The 19,552-nt window shown below is 35.9% G+C and overlaps 1 protein-coding gene across 2 annotated transcripts in view; it reads left to right on the top strand.

The window, feature by feature from the left end:
* LOC149543413 (NAD-dependent malic enzyme 59 kDa isoform, mitochondrial-like) overlaps positions 1–19,552 on the top strand; it is a 102,225-nt gene that overhangs the window by 11,788 nt on the left and 70,885 nt on the right. For both annotated transcript variants that reach the window (XM_089798200.1, XM_089798199.1), the window contains exons 3-4: positions 10,328–10,446; positions 10,625–10,792. In XM_089798200.1, coding sequence (XP_089654326.1) covers positions 10,328–10,446; positions 10,625–10,792 — 287 coding nt within the window. The remainder of the gene's footprint in view (positions 1–10,327; positions 10,447–10,624; positions 10,793–19,552) is intronic.

Genomic DNA, 19,552 nt, shown 5'->3' with positions numbered 1-19,552 from the left:
CCTTCTAAGGGTCTCTGAAAATGCACCAACCGAGATACATTATTTGGGTCATGTTATATCAAGTGATGGAGTCTCAGTAGACCTAACAAAGATTAGGGCCATCATGGATTGGCCAACACCCACCAGTGTCACTGAAGTGAGGAGCTTTATGGGACTAGTAGGATATTACTGACGTTTTATTGCGAGATTCTCTAGATTGGCACGCCCAATCACATCTCTTTAGAAAAATGGGGAGAAATATGAGTGAATAGAGAAGTGTGGTAGAGCTTTTCAAGAGCTCAAGAGAGCCCTCACGAGTGCACTGAGTCTTGCTATTCCAAAAACTTTTGCGGATTTTGTGGTGTGCACAAATGCATCTCTGGATGGTATAGAGGTAGTCATTATGCAGGATGAACGACCTATATCCTTCGAGTCTAGGAAGTTGAAGACTCATGAACTCAATTACCCTACTCACAACCTAGAGTTTGCAGCAGTTGTTCATGCTTTAGTGAGGTGGCGACACTTCCTTCTAGGTCATAGATTCAAACTTCATTCCAACCACCAGAGCTTGTAGTACATATGTACTCAGCCGAACCTTAACGCTAGGCAAAGAAGGTGGATGGAGTTCCTTGGTGAGTACGATTTTGATGTTCATTACATCAAGGGAAAGGAGAATGTGATTGCAGATGCCTTAAGTAGAAGGCACCATGAGCTTTCATCTGTGACTACTTGCACCGATTTGAGAGAGCGGATCCTACATCATTTGCTAGTGGATGAGCTTTAGTCAAAAGTTAGTCAGTTGGTGCGTTCTCAGAGACCCTTAGAAGGGAAGTTTTCAGAGTATTCCTTGGAGTCCAATGGACTTTTGCGTCATAGAGGACGTATGTATGTACCTTCCATTGGGGGTTTGCGCAAGCTCATTGTACTTGAGGCTCACAGCAGCAACAAAAACCTTCACAGGGTTATCAGGGCTCTAAGCCCAAGTAGTGGCAGTCACAGGGTCCCAAACAGGATTAGCAGGTACATGCCCCACAGTCACAGTTAGCGAAGACTCAACAGTTTTCCAGGGGTGGATACAGTGGATCTAGTAGGTCAGGAGGCCCACTGCAGTCCAGATCATAGGGTGTACAGTCTTATACCTGAGGATCGTGCTATACTTGTGGTGGCATGGGTCATATAGCTAGAGAGTGTCCGCAAGGACAATCATTCGGTGGTCAGAGAGGGGCTATTTTAGAGTCGACAATCAGTGACATGGGTAGATCCCATAGAGTTTTTGCAGCGGTTGATAACCACTAGGTTGAGCATTAGGCCATAGTCATCGAGGCCATAGGTATAATACAGGGTAGTATGGTTGTTGTTTTATTTGATTCCGGAGCTACTGACTCTTTCATATCTCCATATGTAGTGGAGCGTTGTGGGCTAGTGACAGTTAGACAGGATGTCAATTGGGAAGTAGAGTTAACCTCGGGAGCCAAAGTGTCAGTTAGTTCCATGGTGCATAATTGCCAGATTCAGATTGGAGACATGACCATGATGTTTGATCTTTGCATTACCCCTCTAGGTTCTTATGATGTTGTCCTTGGCATGAATTGGCTCCATGCCCATAGCGCCAAGATGGATTGTCAACAGAAGAGGGTAGAATGTGTGGACGAATATGGGATCTCTAGAGTGATCTTCTGAGTAAAGAGACCAGTATCCCTTCGTATGATTTCTGCTATGCAGCTTAGACGGTGCATGCGAAAGGGATGTCAGTTGTTCGCTATCACCATTAGTGACAGAGAGGAAGATTTAGAGGGAGAGCCATCCCTTGATGATTTTCCAATCCTGCAGGAGTTTGCGGATGTGTTTCCTTTAGAGCTCCCTGGTATGCCTCCACCTAATATGTTAAATGTTAGATAATGTTAGTGTTTTAAAAAGTTCTTTAGTATTAGTAGTTTTAGTAGATTTAAAAGTATTTTCAATTTATGTATGGAATATTGAAAGGTAAATTAAAATAATATATTGTTTTAGATTAATTTCATTTAATTAAAATATATATTATTTTGTCATGTAAGGCTTAATTATTATTAGTAATGTTAAAAAAAATGATTAATAACGTTACTTATATTAATGTTAATTAGTGAAATTTTAGATTGATTTTGAAGGATGAGTTAGTTAGCAAGATAGTTAGTTGGGGGTGTTATATTGGGGTCTAATATAAATATGAGCAAATGTTGAAATCAATTAACTAATGAATGTTCAAATATAACGATCTATTCCTACATGTTGATTATAAACTGAAATGAAGTATTAAGATATTGTTGAGGAACCTGTAGTTGTCTTTCAACATCCCCATACTTTAATTTGTGAAACATGGAGATCCACTTGGGGTAACCTACCTAGATGACAATTGTCATGATTTACCCTTTCCTTACACCTTCTTCCTTCTATTCATTGTGGGGATTTATATTCAAAGTTTTGACCTAAGCATTTTATATCTTATCATAAGCATATATAAAAGATAGTTGATTGACACTTGATTCTCTGCTGCTGTTTCCTCCATTCTATTTATCTCTTATTTGATGGATTGGATTGATGCTGTTGCTGAACATATATTTCTTCGGCTAATTTGCGCTCCTGCCCTGATAGAGCTAATCTTATCTTGTGGCTTCAATTTGAGAGTGAAGATCATTGAGGTGAATTGATTTACCTAAAGAATAATAATAAATCGCAGGCCACAATATGGTTTTGACTCTATAAACTTGTGAGTATTATTATTGCGGATTGATTTATCGATGGAATATAAGGATTGCTGGAGCTGTTGAAGTGTTGGATATTATTATAAATATTCTATAGTGGAAACATTACAAGTGCTGTGATCTTTATGTTATAGCAGTGGAACTATTGAGAAAATCGTCTTAATCTAAGATTCTATGATTTTCTTCTAATGCCAAAGGTTGTCAGATAGCAAATTTGCATTAATGACAAGGGTATGAATATAAAATTGAAGAGTCCATATCAACAATGGAATTTTGAGTATGTAGCAATCAAGAGGATTGAGTTTCAAAATAGATCAATGATTACATCAGCGACATTTCCTGGACAATCGATTCATGGGCTTGGTTGAAGATAGCAAAAAATGCAACATCCTATATCAAGGCTGATTGATACTGACAAAGGCACAATTTTAGATGGATGTCATCATTCAACATCAGTTCTATTGTTGTTAAAGAGATCACACAATCATTTGCTATTATGAGCTACAGAGAAGAAAGTGAAACATTAATCAACATCATTTGAAGGTTATCATATTGTTGCTTAGGGCTACTGTGGGACTAGCTACAATTTTTGACAGAGAAATCATGGACAGTGATCTGATTTGAACCGAAAAGATGGTCACAGCAGTATTGATCAGGAATAACTTCTGATGTTTGAGAAAACACTTTGCCAAATTTAGGTACTAGATTGTAGTATTCATCATGTGATCATTAAAACAAATTTATCGTTGTGGTTATAGCTATCCGAATTAATTGTAAAATGGTAATCAGCAATTATCATATGATAGTAACTAATTTTTATTTGCAATTGGGTGAACTAACAACCAGTTATGGTAAGGATATATTAACTTATTAAGGATCAAACCCATTCTCACAAATCATGGAGAGATAGAAAATGTATAAAAAGGAATAAAATAACTCAGATCAGCCGTTCCTTGGTATGAGTATCGCATGATATATGAATTTGATGATAATTATTTTGATGACTATTCTCTATTTGGATTCTGTATGCATTTCAGTGATTTCATTTTAATATGCAAATGCTTATATGTAGATATACATAAGGACTTTTATATTCATCTGCATATGAGTGGTCTAATATGCATTTGTATGTTTTCTGTCTGCTTCAATTGCTATGGTAGGGCTAATGAGGAAGTCACAGGAGTGAAAATGGTGATGAGGTCACTTTCTAAGCATGCCACAACATGGTATATGACTAAAGAGTCCCATGGGGCCTACGAGGTAAAGGGGGCTTGTTGATGTGAGTTTTATGCCACTATGACATACAAAATTGTATTTAATATCTTTGATAAAACACCATATCTCCAACTCTATCTTCAACAAGGAAGCTCAAATGCTAAACAATACATATGGATTGTGTGGTCAAATGAGACAACCCCAAGGTTTCTTCAAATGAGTCACTGAAGCCCTACATGACCTCTTCATTGGGATACTTGTATGATGGAGAGAAGTGGAAACAAGGGTTGAGGAAATACCGTGCCGCATGAATGGGTCGGTGGAGCTGATTGCTCCACCTCTTATCAACAATTTCCCATATGGGCTCGAATTTTAGGTTTTTCTCCCTGTGTTAATTTCTTACAACTTCTTTGGCCCTATATGGCTTCATAAAGGGAACCCATTAGGGTTTGATCCCCATCTACCAAGCAAAGAACTTTAACCAAGGGCTTTGCCACCTACAATTGAAATGTTGAAAATGATTATCATTAAGAGTTGCAAATCAATAACGAAAGGCTTAGTTATTGAATACAACAAAATCAAATATTCAACTTTTGAAGTTTTCAAGTTACCTTCACAATATCTGTAGTTAGATATAAAAAGTGGCTGTCAAAGGCAATGTGTCCAATACTTTGTCCTTTGGGCTTCTTTGAATAACTTGACTCTAGCAATGGTGACTTCACAAACATTTGCCTCAAAGGATTCATAGAAAAAAGAACACTTTGCAACATTAAGAAAATTGTTGCAAACCGTTTGACCTCGCAGGTCTAATTAATTTCTTCCCAAGGGTGAAGTCTCTCATCAAGAGAACGACCCAAGGATGATTGTAGATATATTTTGTTATCTTCCTTGCATCCTCTACAACTAGTGTCACCCAATCCAATTTCCCTATATCTTCCAAAGGAAGGTCAATAACATGCGCTGCACAAGGAGACCAATAGAGTGTGCTATGCTTTTCTTGTAAGATCCTACCCGTTGCTACATATGTTACTGCATTGTCGGTTATTATATGCACTACATTTTCAGCCCCAACCTCCATGACAACATTCGCTAGCATTAGAGTGAAAGTTTCAGCCATCTTTACCTTGTTCAAGGCATCCAAGGATTTGAGTAAGACTATTTGATCCCTATAAGAAACCAAAAAATTGATGATGGTATGGTTTCTTCCATCTGCCCATCCATCTGAAAGTATGGTGCAGCCATATTATTTCCATTGTAATTTTTGTTTTTCGACTATATCTCTAGCTCTAGAAACAACATCTTTGAGCAATCTACAAGTACAAAGTAAAAAATGACATTAAGTACACAACTTTGATAAAAAAAATTTACATTCAACAAAAATAGGTAAATTGTAAAATTGTAAAAGTATTAGAATTTGAAATAGGTAAACTAACCTCCCACTCAAATCTGTAGAAGTAGGTGGCTTGTAGCCCTTTCCTGGTATTGTACAACCGGTTACAAAATTCAAAAAATATAGATTTGCTGCTACACTGAAGGGGATGTTGTTAAAAAACAAAAAATCGGCACATTGAATGTCAACTTCCCGATGCACATCACTGGTCCATCCTATACCCGCCAATGATGGTTGTGCTCTAGGTGTGTTTCTATGCATAAAAAACCATCAAGAGAAGATTTTATGGTCATCTAGAACCAACAAAAGTGGAGGATAAGTGGATGGTAAGTGTGTGGATCCATGGGCCACAAAAAGAGGCCACTATGCCCTCAATTGCTGCTTCTTCTTCAAGGTTGACTAGGATACTTGGTCACAACCCACATCACTTCATTATGATCATTGGTTTAGTACAATCCAAAGTCTGAGCTAATAATGATGATTAGAAAATAATAAATGATTATTAATGAAGACATACCTTGCGATTTGGAAATGGTTTACTTTGTGGCCAATTTAGTCCTTTCCCTTCTCACCTTTTTCTCTTCTTGGGCACTGAGCAAGGTAAGACATGCTCCTATGGGGCCACTGGTAGATGCTGCAGCTGAGCCAATTGTAGAAGAACCTATATTTGCCACTTAATGTAAAATCAGCCTACACATACAAAACGCAAATTGAAGCCACAAGTTTAGAAGTTTAATAAACATATTTAAGAACAGACTAAATTAGATTAAAACTTTAAATAAGTTTTAACACAAGTTGAAACTTGAAAGAAAAAAATAAAAAGAATGTGTTAGGTTATGAAATTATTGTGAAAATTATGTTTTTTTTGAAAAAATTGCAAAAACATGGTGTTAGATCTTAGTCATTGCACTCTAAAACGTGTCAGAGATAATTGTAAATGGTATTCTAGAGATTCAATAAAGTTATACTCGACTAAGGCAAGACAAAACATTTTATAACTCAAGTGAAAAAGAATTTAGAAAACTTATTTGTGAATCTGGATTTGCTTGAAAAGAGCTTTTAATCCATTTCAAATCCACTTGCAATCGATCTACAAGACTGTAAAGACCATTTCTATCTTCCACAACCCTTCTCTTCTCTTCTAGGCACTCTAGAATAAAAAGAAATGAAGTGAGGTATCTTGTTGGGCATGCCGTTTTGACAGTCGCCACTAGTAAGAAAACAGTATGTTATCCTGGTAAGTGGGCGATTTCTCGGTGATATATCACCATTTTCTTGGAGAGAAGTTTGAAACTCTTGTGAGAAGTTGGTATATCTGCCACTTCATGGCTCTATTTTGAACTATGGTTTTGATCATTTGTTGCAAAACACGATTTGTCAAACTTCGTATATTTTTTAGAGGACCCAAAAGAGTATCTAGAAGTGCAATCATTTCCATAGGTTGCAGAATTCCTGGAGAGTAATAAGCAGATAGGCCACAGACTGTAAGGCTAATTAGGCCTAAAACAGAGACTCCAACCATTTTTACGGTGTTATTAGAAAACAAATGTATCTGCAAGTTGAGTATGTTATGAATTAAGGGTGTCATAAAAGTAAGGGCTTGAAGAGGTGGGAGAAATTCATTGTTAAAAGAGTGGATGATGAGGTCTACTAGCCAATATTTCACCTTATAAGGGAAAGCTGTTTTGTCAGAGAGGTTGTACTGTTTTGGGGGTGTTGTGGGATGGAGTTTGTCAGTAAAACATGGTTAAAAGTCCACCTCTTGATAGTGGAGTTGTTTTGATATAGTTCCATGTTGTGTGGATGCCCAACAAGTACCAATAAGGATGTTTTGTAAGAGATCAGTTGTGCGAATGAGAAAGCGTAGTGCTTGAGCCCAAGCCTCTGCAGCACCAAGCCTTTTGGTTTTTTTTGGGTTTGTTCTCCTTAGATCTTATACATTATAGCTATTTATAGTAAGTGCCTGTTTGACACTATTTTTTGGGTCTGTTCTCAGTCCTCAGAGAATCAGAGAACATTCCAATTCTTATTGAATTTTTGTGTCGGCACTAATCATTGTCTTTCAATATCAATTATGTTCCAACATGATCAACTTTCCGTTTTCAGTGTCTTGGCAAGTCCTGCTAAGGCGATGGATAATCCATTAAAGTGACTTCTAATTATTTACTTCAGTGTTTAAATCATAAAGTGTTATGTTTTAACTGCCAATGTTGGGCACAGTAGTGATGTGGGGGGAGACAACTTGTTTTTTAAATCGTATTGACAACTTCAGAGTAGAAAGATTCTTGAATTTAAAAAGTGCCCTAATTTTATCCAAACTCTATAAATCATTGTTTTGACTCTCATTTCTGCATTCAGAATTTGCACATGTAACAGGATGTGGCAGGAGTGAACAAAGATGTTCTTCTGAAGTTGATTGACGATGAAAACCCTTGTCTAAGGGCTAGTTCTTGTGGTGAATGATCCTCCCTGTTTGGGTCCGTTTCTACTTTAGGAAACACAATTGCTTTTGCAGTTGTAGATTGGGGTTTCATAAAAAGAATGGACATATTCAAGGTGTTCTGATTGCAATTTTGTGGGTTTTCTTTTTGGTATTTTTTGCAGAGATTTTGTGGTGTTATTGGAAGGGTTTCAGGTATTTTCTACGCTGCCTGTGCAACTGAGGATTTTAGAAGATGCCAAAGTTGTTGAGCAATATTTTGGATGTTATGGAACAAGTTTATAAATTTGGGTTATTTTTGGCTTTGCTAGGCAATCAGATTGGAATCTTTAAACATAGGGTTTTTGCTGTTATTCTTTATTGGAAGGATTTTCTGATGGGATTTTTCATTTTTGAGATAGCACGGGTTTGAAGGTGCTGTACAGTTACAACCAGCACCTAGAATTCTGAATGTTGTTCTTGGATTGCTTTGGTGTGTGTTTCATCATCTCTCGGGAGTTTAAATGGCATTGAATGCTGGAGTAGTGGATGCATCCTTCTATGGTGGTTTGGGTGTCATATACACCGAGGGATCTCCGAGGTCATTCATGAACACAAGACCTCTAGCATGTGCCATTTTATATGTCAAACCTGTAACATTCTTTTCTATCTCTGATTTTGTAATATTATTTACTATGTTTGTTTGTAAAATATTGTCTACTCGGTGCATTTTTATATGACTTTGACGATAGATGAATTTATGCTAATTTTGATATTGTTTTAATAATAGCAGTATGCTCTCATAAATATAAGTTCTCGTTATCAACTTTTTTTGCAAAACAAAAAGATAAATCTCCAGGGGTGTTATTATAGTTATGTGCAGGATGCCTAAGGTTAAAGGTCTTTTGTCAATGCCATATTATGTTTTTCTTAATGAATATTTTGGGCTCATTCATGCAAAATATAATATTTGTGCTGCTTGTGATAGTTTTTCTATTTATTGTGGTGGATGCATTTCTATTTCCATTTATGTTAAGAGGGCTCCAGGGATCCTTATTTTGGCAAATAATGGACCCAAAATCAAAGTAGGCATTGAGAAATGAGTTGAGGTAAAACTATGAAAACAGTTACTTCAAGTACATATGTTGTTTAGAGACTAGGTATTTGCATTGGAAACAACTATCATTCTCAATAATAAGTGAAGGATATACAAAACAAATATGGTGGAGGATGTCCTTCAGAATCGATGGTAATGATTCAAGACACATAATTATGTTTTATAATTATTGCACATAGCCATCTTTGGAAGGAAAGGCACTGCAACAATTTGTTTTTTTGGCATCAATTGCAAATTTCTCCTTTTTCATTCACTTCATAAGTGCATATTGAATTATAGCTGGGATTTAAACCATTAGTTTGTTACAAATTGTCACGTTTGTTATTGTATTTAGAAATATAGGTCAAATTAATGATCTGCTGTGGTTTTTTACCCAAAAGCGTTTTCCATATGAAGCTTTTCTTGATGCGAGCGAGGCACAAAGGTCTGTATTCCAAATGCCCTTTAAATAGAGATTAATGGGTGCCTACTAATTGTAACATGTAATGATTATTATTATTGTTTTCTTCTATGGGTCAAGCTGCAAATAGCTTCACATTGCCTGCTTGCCTACTACCCCTTGCTGAAGAATGCTACTTTGCTCGTGCTTTCAAACACTAAGAGGTGGGACCTCTTCTCTCTCATATAATTTGACTTTTTTTCTCTATATATAAACCATCGTTCCAGGACTCTCCGTGTCCTGGCAAGTCTCAGGCTAGGAACCTGCTCTAGGCGAGACTAGGAATTGGTTTTTTACCAAGCTTTTGTTGAGTCCTGCCCAGCTCTGCAATTTTTCCCAAGTCTTAAGTGAGGTCAGCCTTGCTGAGTCCAAATCTCATTTCTATGATATAAACGTGAACCTTGAGTCCAAGTCTGGACCCAAACTGGCAACATATTATAGAGGTATTTATTTTTCCTTTCACATCTTTCAATCTGTCAATAATGTTTAAAGACATTTTCAACAGTTAAAACCACATAATTGTAAGCTCTTTGTGTTTGATACATACGCTACTTTGATCTTGGTTTGTTTGAATGGTTTGCAACTTTTAAATAGGGAACTTGCATCTTAGTGCCACATTAAATGTCAAAATGGCCTATTTTGTGCTATCTGCAAAGGGCTATCTTCATTTTTGAGTTTCAAGTTTACAACATATAAAGGACATGCAGTGGTTTGAATCAAGGACATTTTTAATCTGAAAATATTTATCTGTTGTTGAAAGTTGAGAACAATATAGTTAGCAACTTTTTTACTAGTGTGTTGTATGGCTGATTATAGGTTTCTTGAGTTGTTGGTTGAAATGAAATCAGACGTTATATAATTCCTTGAGCTAGTAGTTTGTTGGTGTGCAGAACAATATGATCGAGTTATGTAGTTAGCATCAATTCAAGGATGATGAAATAAGAATAAGATTATAGTGATTTTCTAAAACTGTTAAAGACATTGTTTTGTAGTACTACTTGCTTTTATACTCATAAGGTGTTTGTTTCAGTGGATTCTTTTCGCTCTTTGGAGCATAACACTCGAGATGGACCAGCTGATACAACTGCCTTAGCAAAATGGCGAATTCTTAATAGATTACATGACAGAAATGAAACACTATACTATAAGGTAAATTTAGCCTGTGGTCAGTTCAGCAAAAGCTCTGATGTCTATTCATGGACTGTACTTTTTAAATTCACTCTCCAGAAGGTCGTACCAATCTTAGTATTGGTGGGTTTCTTACCAGTATAGATTTGTGAGGTAACCTTGATAATATATTGGTACGTACTATCATGGGCTTTGACAGGTTCTTATAGATCACATTGAAGAGTTTGCTCCAATAATCTATACTCCAACCGTTGGCTTGGTTTGTCAGAACTACAGTGGTTTGTTCCGGCGTCCTCGTGGAATGTATTTCTCTGCAAAGGATAAAGGGGAGATGTTGCCCATGATTTACAACTGGCCATCTGAACAGGTATGCAAGATATAGTTATTCACACTGTCTACTTTTTCATTTAAATCCACAAACCGGTGTTTGAAGGGATAAATGAACACCTACAATTGCTCATCATATTTATGTTTCAAGTAGCATTGACAAAGATGTACTTCCTTTTCTATGTAATATGAACTAGCTGAAATGCATCTTTAATGATCTTGATTGCATTACGGACTAATGCATAGCCGTCCACAAATCTTATTCAAATGCCATTCAAATTAAGTTACCAATAATATTGTGGGGCATAGAAGGAATTGACCATTTTGTCTCATTTTTAAACTTGCAAAGGTTAAAATTAATTTACTTAAAAAATCTGAAAAAGAAGTTGCAGTTCAATTCTATCTCCTAGTAGGGTAGGTGGACTAGAAAGGTTTACTATTGCATAGAGATTTCTCATACACATGGACAATTCACAGCTCAAGGCAAATCCGATACCTAGGTTCAGGATAGTATGAAACCTACCATCAATGGGAGAAGTTACTTTGGTTTGAAAAGAACCCCAAAGTTTCTCGCGAAGTGTATAAAGAAAGTGGAAAATACCAAGCCCATAGTTTAAAAGAATAAAACCCAGTTTACTTCAAAAAAATCTGTAGAATGCAGTAATTTAATAACCCTAATCCTAGCCCCCAGTGTTCTACTTCGTATGTCCCTTTTTAAAATGCATGATGGAGATTCTCTTTCCCATTATTCTTTCCTTCCAAAATTACCCTTAACTGATCTGCCATTGATGATAGCTGTCCCATCCAATTTTCCTGAATTCCCAGGCCAGGCCTCCCCTTTGCCTTGTTGCCCTTATGTCTCAGGTCTACACAAGTCTTTACTTTCGAGAAGATTTGTAGTAGAAGCATTGCTCAGCAATGGCACCATACCTAGCATGCTTCTTAATCCTTCCAAAGCCCCATTAACATAGTAATTTGCCACCATCTCACAAATTTTCCAATCAAAACTTAGTAATAATGTTCGTTCCAAAACTGAACAGTTAATACTACACTGGATGCAATGGGTATCTTGCCCTTCCTCTGAATATTAAAACCCATTGGTCATGGCCCCTTCTCATTAAGGTCCTCTTCTCACCCACCACAATCTTGACTCCAGAATTGACATTGCTACCATTATTGATGGTTTAAGAATTTCGCAAGCAGTTATTGCTGGAATGAATAAGGAAATGAAGGAAAATATACCTAAGATTCCTGCTTTGACAAACTTTATTCTCTCCAATGTATATGCCCTAACGGTGTCTGTAGGTTGCTCGCAATCAGTTTTAGGAACACCATATCATATCTTTGTAGATGTTCTCTTTTAGGGTTTGGTAAAAAATGATATGATGATTTTTCTTTATAAAGGAGATATCATGCATGTTCTTACAGACACATAGGGCTCGACGCATGCAACAATCTGAATTTCTTTGAGGAATCCCCATTGTCTTCAGTGTGAATTGCCTACTTCAGAATGTTTTTAAGGATCTGGGTAAACGGCTCTCCTATAGGGCCTTGGATATAGCCTATGATAGTTGTATCATGCTTCTTTATTTCCCGTGTGTCTATATTCTTTCCTGTCAAGTCCATCCTCTTCTGCCTACCATCTATTTAGAATTTTACTAATGTGTAAGGTACGGTATCTTTGGCCTTGTTCTATTTCCACTCCCTCCTATGGGGGGTTGTGGATTTCTCCATTAACAATAACAGAACTTTTGCCCTTGTTAATAAAAGAACCACTGTTTAACATAAATATACCTTTTTGGTAAGTAGTTCTCTATGCTACACCCACGGTGATCTTGCACGATGGTGTCTGGTCTATCTCATAGACCTAGAGAACACACAATTGAAATAGGATACAAAAAAGGAAGTTAGGAGATTGATAATGGTCTAGGAAAAGGGAGAGCCTGAGAATGATAAAGATACAAACCATTCTTTAATAGTTGGGCAGTTTAGATTGATTCAAAGAAAGGCAAGGTATTCTGCAAAATCTTACACAAAAAATGGAAAGGCTTTGAGAGAGGAATCCCTTCACAATGCTAGATAGAGAGAGGCCAAGGAAACAAGAGGCAAGAGAAGGGTGTTATATCATGGTAACAAGTCTAGGAGTAACACAGTTGAGCAGCTGGATGATATAATTCCAACTGCCAAAAAGATTTTAGTCATAGTAACACGGGGACGCGTCCCCCCCCTTTTTGCCCGACGTCTCGGAGACTTCAACGCACCGGAGACTTGGGGACTCCGTCTCCCCGTCCCCAGTGGTGCCACTAGATTCCACCACCTCCACCGAGGATGGGGGACATCTTGTTATTCAGTATTTGCAAATTCGACTATTTATGTTTAATGTTCGATGTTCCAATTCAATGCAATGTTTCAAGTATTCACTCTTTTACATCTTTACATCCTATATTGCAATACATATTTTCATAACTAACATTTTTAAATACCATATGCATAGATATATACACCCCTCTTGTCCCCCCACCGCCGTCCCCCCACCGTCCCCCCGCCGTCCCCAAATTAAGGCCCCTCTGTCCCCCCGTCCCGGAAACTTGTCCCCCCGTTTTGCCGTCCCCCCGTCCCCCAGGGTGGTGTAACTATGATTTTAGTTCAATCAGTGATTAGAAACTTTGAGTAATTTGATAGTTAGAGAGGATTTTATATTGAATGTATTTGATCTTTGTTAAGGAAAAATCTACCTATGGGAAGTGTAAGCAAAATTCTATTATTTAGGGACTAAGGAAAGAATGATCCTAATTTTTTGATGTAGTTGACATTTGGACATCTCATTTCAGCTTGCAGCGTGCCTGCCAAGGAGCCCAATGGCAGAGTTCATTGTCAAACCAGTGTACAGAATGTTTTCTTGAAAATGGCCTTTTTGTTTCATGCTTATTGATGTTTTGTGATGATATAGGACATCTCAAAATCTTTGTTGGTGGATGACTCTATTTGTGTTTGATTTGACCATTTTTGGGGTCTCATAAAAGAAGTAATGTTGCAGCATATAATGAATGGATAAATAGAATCTAAAGTAAGATTTGATTGCATATTTGGATAGCCTAGAAAAGTAGTTCAATTTTGAAAATAAAATTGCACCTATTTTTTAGCCTATATGCAAAAGTTATGTCTCTTGAAGTTGAAGGCAAAAATGGTTTAATCAAGAGTTCAATCTGGTACATTGGTATTTTCTTTGGCGAACCTAAAACTTTAGTCAGAGGGTTCACTGAATTTCAGCAATGGAGTTTGAAATTTGGCGAACACGATTTTCTTAAAAAAAATTGTAATATTCGTCAATAAATTTGTATGAATAAAAAATCTTATTCAAATATATTTTTAGGGGTTGTTGATAGAATATTAGTTTGCAGTTGAGAATAGGTTGCGAGTCGGTAAATCACACCTACAAAATCAAAATTTGTCAGCAGTGACTCAAAGCAGAAGAATGGCACAACTGGTATCAGCAAATCATTGTTGTTTTCTAGAGACCAACTAGTGCAAACAAATACATCAGAACAGAATTGTTCCCACTTTCGACGACCTCCATTCGGATATTTTTTGTATTTTTTGTTCCGACATTTTTTTTCTTCCGTCCCTTCATAAAATTTTACTTACACATTTTAGTTTTTGATTAAGAGTTTATTAATAGTACTTGGATTAGCCGATAGGCTTTTCCATCAGGGGCACAGCCCGCTGATTTTGTCTCACGCTATCGGCCTGAAAATATTTTCCAGCCTTTTTGCCGGTAACTGCTTTTTAATATTCATCCTTTTCTGCCATCTGTCTTTGTAGCTGTTTTGGGGATGCCAATCTTTTTTGGTTTGGAGGTATTTACAGCCCAGATTTCCCATCGATTAGAATCAGAGTCCATCTCTTACAGTGACAGGCCTTAGGCAAGAATTGATTTGACTCTTTGTGAACTAAACTATCTTATCATTTGATCAATTGAACTAATTTCCTTTCCAGAGTGGTGATTGAAATAATTTAAACAAATTAAAAACAGCCAGTGTTTAAAATATAAATATAATGAGGTGAATTTGCAATCACAATCCACTCCTTTTTATCATTTGGCCTTGTATACAGTAAAAATCTTCTATTCTAATTTCTATTATAGCATTTAAGAACATCTTAAGATTGCTACCAAAAAAAATGCGTCTCAAGATTTGATTTCTTTTGTGCCACATTAAACAAATTGTCCAGCCTCTAATGATGGGATGCTTGTCGAAGATGCGTCTTTGTCTCTACTGGACTTCAGGGATGCCACCCAATCAGCAGGAACATGAAACTCTAGGGATTTATGGTTTGCCAAATTTACAACACATGTATCAAAGTTATTGTGTAGATGCGAGTAGCTTTAGTATCACAGTTTTTGATCGCAGGTTGTACAGATAGGTTCCGTCTGCTACAATACTTTGTTCCACAATTTCTGTAATCATTCATTGATTTAGCTTGTCTACTTGTCCAGATTAAGTTCATGTAATTAAATAATTTCTAGCATAGATTTGAATTGTTAGAAACAATAATATGTATATTCCTCTGTTTATTTGTAGATGAACAGTAGACTATATGATTAGCGAAATGATATAGAAATATATTTTACTGAATGTATGTTTATGGAGACTTAGATCAAGGAAAATCTGGTAGAGATATTGCAGGTTTCTAATTAGTTAGCCTACGGTTAGCAAAATGATTAAATCATATGCAACTTAACATATGTACAAAATCAACTCAACAGGGGATAAACTTTACTAAAGAATCATGTATGCTGGTCTGTAGCCAAAAATGTTTGAAGTTTGCTATCATGCATATTCATCTATCATATCAAGTATCCAATGGAAGCATTGCCTCATTGTAATTTCATCTTTCATACCAAGTATTCAATAGAAGCATTGGCACACTTTTTAGTCTGGTAATTCCTTTTTAATTTTGTATAAAAATATCTTGGGCCTTGCAAAGTGCTTTTGCAGTACCAAAATGGTAGTAAGAAAATTTTGCTTAATAATAAACAGAATAGATCACTATTACATTTACTCTGTTCTAAAAGGAGGAACAAAAAAGAGTGGGAATAAATGAAAACCAGAATGATTTATTCTAATTTGAGAGCATGGTAGACCTGCCATTTTGTCCCTTCGAACACTGCATTGATGATTGTTTATTTTTAGACATATATGATCAAACTAAACTTAACTGATCCATCTGTGATAAAAAGTCTTTCAACCAAGGCTGTCCTTCAGCTCTTCCAATATTTACACTATTAATGTATAAGTTTAGCTTTCTTACAAACCAAGAATTAGCTATCCTTCTGGTGCAATATATCCTTTTATGTCTCATATATTTATGTGAATCATATAGTTTCAAAACTTTAAAATTCTATAAAGAGCTTCCTCTTTACAGAATCTATAAACTGTTTTATTTATATCTATTTCTAATTTTGTTGTATTGAATTGACAGAAAAGTAAGTTGTTGACGTGATTATTGTTTTATTCCCTGCAGCCTTCCATGATCTAGTATTACAAGGAATCTTTCTATTGAACTAAGATAAAGTCAAATGCTATAGACTTACAAGAAGAAAGAAACAAAACTCGCAGCATTTAATTTTAGTATGATTTCATAATATGAATGAATGGTGTACAAATTATGACAATACGAAGATGCCTCTTATTATAGGTGCTATGGAAGTCATAGATATTTATCAATAACTTCAGGCAACTATTGGCTGTACCTTTGCACCTGTTTTTGGTTTAAGCGTTAGTTATTATTTTAAAACAAGAAGTGAATATTCGTTCTAAATTTGATATGATTTTATTTTTTATTAATTTTTAATAAATTCTAGAAATATTAACTTTTGTTATATTAAATTTTAATACTCCAAAATATTAAATCTATTGTTTATGTTTTAAAACTTTAAACATCTAAAGGCAAGACCCTATAGCACAACGATTTATGAGCCTCTTATAACACATAATAAGCTTTGGCCCATTGTCTATTGAAAAAACCTTTAAACATCTAAAAATAAATCTAGGAAATGTAATATTAGCAATTTTTAATTTTAATTAACATTTATATTAAATTGAATTATTTTAAAATTTATTATCATTTATTTAAATGTTTGAATATAATGTAATATTATTATGTTTTTAATATATATATGTTCTGACTTAGCCTTAAACTATTAAAAGATTTTGACCATTTTCTTGCATATTTTGGGCAGTAATGTTTGATCAGTCTGTTTGGGAACCATGAAGAGTTGTTGTGAACCCTCTAGATTCTTGAGAGATGAGAATGTTCTTGTTGTTTATGTGTGAAGCCATTGTTGGATGCTATGCGAGTTTGAAATCTAGTTGTATTAGATGTCTGTGAATTTGAGTGTTGTAGATCTCATCATCGGGGTTGGAGCTGAGTTGGTCTTTGTAAACTCGTTTGACTTACTCAATACATTAATGCATAGTGGGGTGACAAGTAATTGCAGCCCAAGCTGGAGCTTTTTCACCTTGAGTGTGTTTTCTCTAGATAAAGTTTTACGTACAAAGTTTGAGTTTGTTCATGTGTTCAATTACACATTGTGTTGATGTGTATATCTTTGTTATTTTGTGCTTTCAGACCTTTTGATTTTCAAGACATTGTAAACAGTAAAGGTATTTGTCAAGGTGGATTGAGAGGTCTTACATCCAATAATGTGTTGTTGACAAACTTGTTTGAAGAATATCCTCCCATTTTATGTATTGGATTGGTATTAAAGCAGTAAAATCCTTTGAGTTTTTATTTAATGGTTCAATTTCTGATCTTTGTTTGAGCTTAGAGTGTTGGTAAAAAACTTCATTAGTGCTACATTGATTTAAAAGTGTGGTGGTTTTTGGGTTTTGAGGTGCCGCCAATTGAAAATTCAATAATGGTGGATTTGTAGAAGGAATTGCATGTTTCGTTGGGGAGTGAGGGAGACATTTTGTTGGGCATTTTGAGAAAGATGGAAGAAGAGTTGCATGCAAAGGATGAGATGTTTACACAATTGTAAATTAGAGGAAGAATAAAGAGAAGTGAATTCTGTGGGGTAGATGCTTGAACTCAAACATAGGAAAGCATGGTAAGCCTTGCTATAGGTTTATTTGTTTATCCACAAGAATTATTTGGTTTGCTCAATTTTTGTAGTGAAGGATCTAGTTCAAAAATGTTGTTGATGATGGGTTACAAAGCAGAGGGCTTGTAAAGTAAGGTCAAGGAATGGTCAATCCATAGAGGCTGTAGAAAGACCTCTACATGTTTATGTGGTGAATGCATGCTTCCTTTTATGAAGGCAAGAGAGGATTTGAGTTTCCTAATCATTGAGTAGTTTACCGAAAAGGCTAAGATTTCTCAATAGGATTAGGGACTTTAAGGAAGATGGGACAAGAGCTTCAATGTGGGAAATGCTTGAAGGATATCTACAACCATTTTAGTAAGAGAAAGGAGACACAAGGAGTAGGTAGATGAAAGATAAGGGGAATGACACTCAATGTTAGTACAAACTATTTTTGAATAGGAGGATAAGATAATCCCATGGAAACTTGCAGCCCATGGAGCGGTTTGTGGTGTTCATAAAAGAAAGCGAGGTATGCAAGGAAGATGTTTTCAATCATGTGCTTCTTTTTTTGTAGAGGAAAGCGTGTTGTTTGGCATTGTTGCGAAGCACCTTTTTTGCAGTTGTGGTATGAGAAATGATTGACGGGCTATGTGATTAAAAATGGTTTCCAAATAGCCAAATGCCCTCAAAGGAGGGAGGATATATATTTCTTTTTAATAAAGAATGGACCATATGCTTATTGGAAAGAAGTGTGTAGTTTCTTCCACTATTGGAGAGTGATCAAAAAGCAAGGGTGAGCTGAATTTTGCTTCTGTTATTGTGATAAATTATTTGTAGTCTATAAAATAATGAGGTCTAGTTTATCCAAATATGCTTGTAGCATGGTTTGGATCTGGAAGTCCAAGCCATGAAAAGAAGAATACTTGAGACTATAGCGTAGACTGAGCTCTTCAAATAATTTTTTAAGTTGTGAGCGTTTGGGAGCAAAAGCTTCCTAATAGGGAAGGTGCAATTAAAAAATTTGGATGTGACATTTAGACATGTTATTCTAGCTCACAACATGTTCTTGAACTTAGTGGGGGATTCAATCATTGTATTGGGTCATCTTAGGATCTTTGTTGGCAGAAGAGACAACTTTTGGGTTTGATTTTTCATTTGGTATCTCATAAATGCAGTGGATAGCCCCTAAAATATGCAATAAAATAATTTGCACCTAATTTTGAGTCTCTATGCAAAACTATGGTTTTCAAAATATTGAAGCAAGTTGACCAAACCATGAGTCCATCGTGGTATACTAGTATTCACTCCTCAAACCTAAAATTGAAGAAAGGGGCAAATGGACTTTTGTCCTGGCTCAAAGCAAGAAAATGGATAATTTTTGGAAATTTTCTTGTCTATTGAAGTGTTATTCTTTCGTTTGTTGGCTTGAGAGTCAAGTAATTGTTGTTAACCTTCTAGTTTTCTAGGAGAGGAGAGAACATTCTTGTTGATTCTACATATAGAGAATGTCAAATGTCATGTGCGTTTAAAGCTTGTAAGTAGCAGGAAAGTATGAAATTGAGGGTTGCAGAGCTCATGAGTGGTTTTGGAGCTTGTAGAGGCCGAGTTGGTCTTCATAATCTCTATGTACTACATTGTAGCATAACTGAATGGAAAGTAGTTTAAACAGATTTTTTTTTTTGACCAAAATTGGATTTGTATTACAAAAAGTAA

Source organism: Cupressus sempervirens, chromosome 8 (assembly GCF_028749045.1).
Source record: "Cupressus sempervirens isolate cs-2001-9-10 chromosome 8, ASM2874904v1, whole genome shotgun sequence".
NCBI lineage: Eukaryota > Viridiplantae > Streptophyta > Pinopsida > Cupressales > Cupressaceae > Cupressus > Cupressus sempervirens.
Note: the sequence above shows the minus strand (reverse complement) of the source record. Positions and strands in the feature narration are given on the sequence as shown.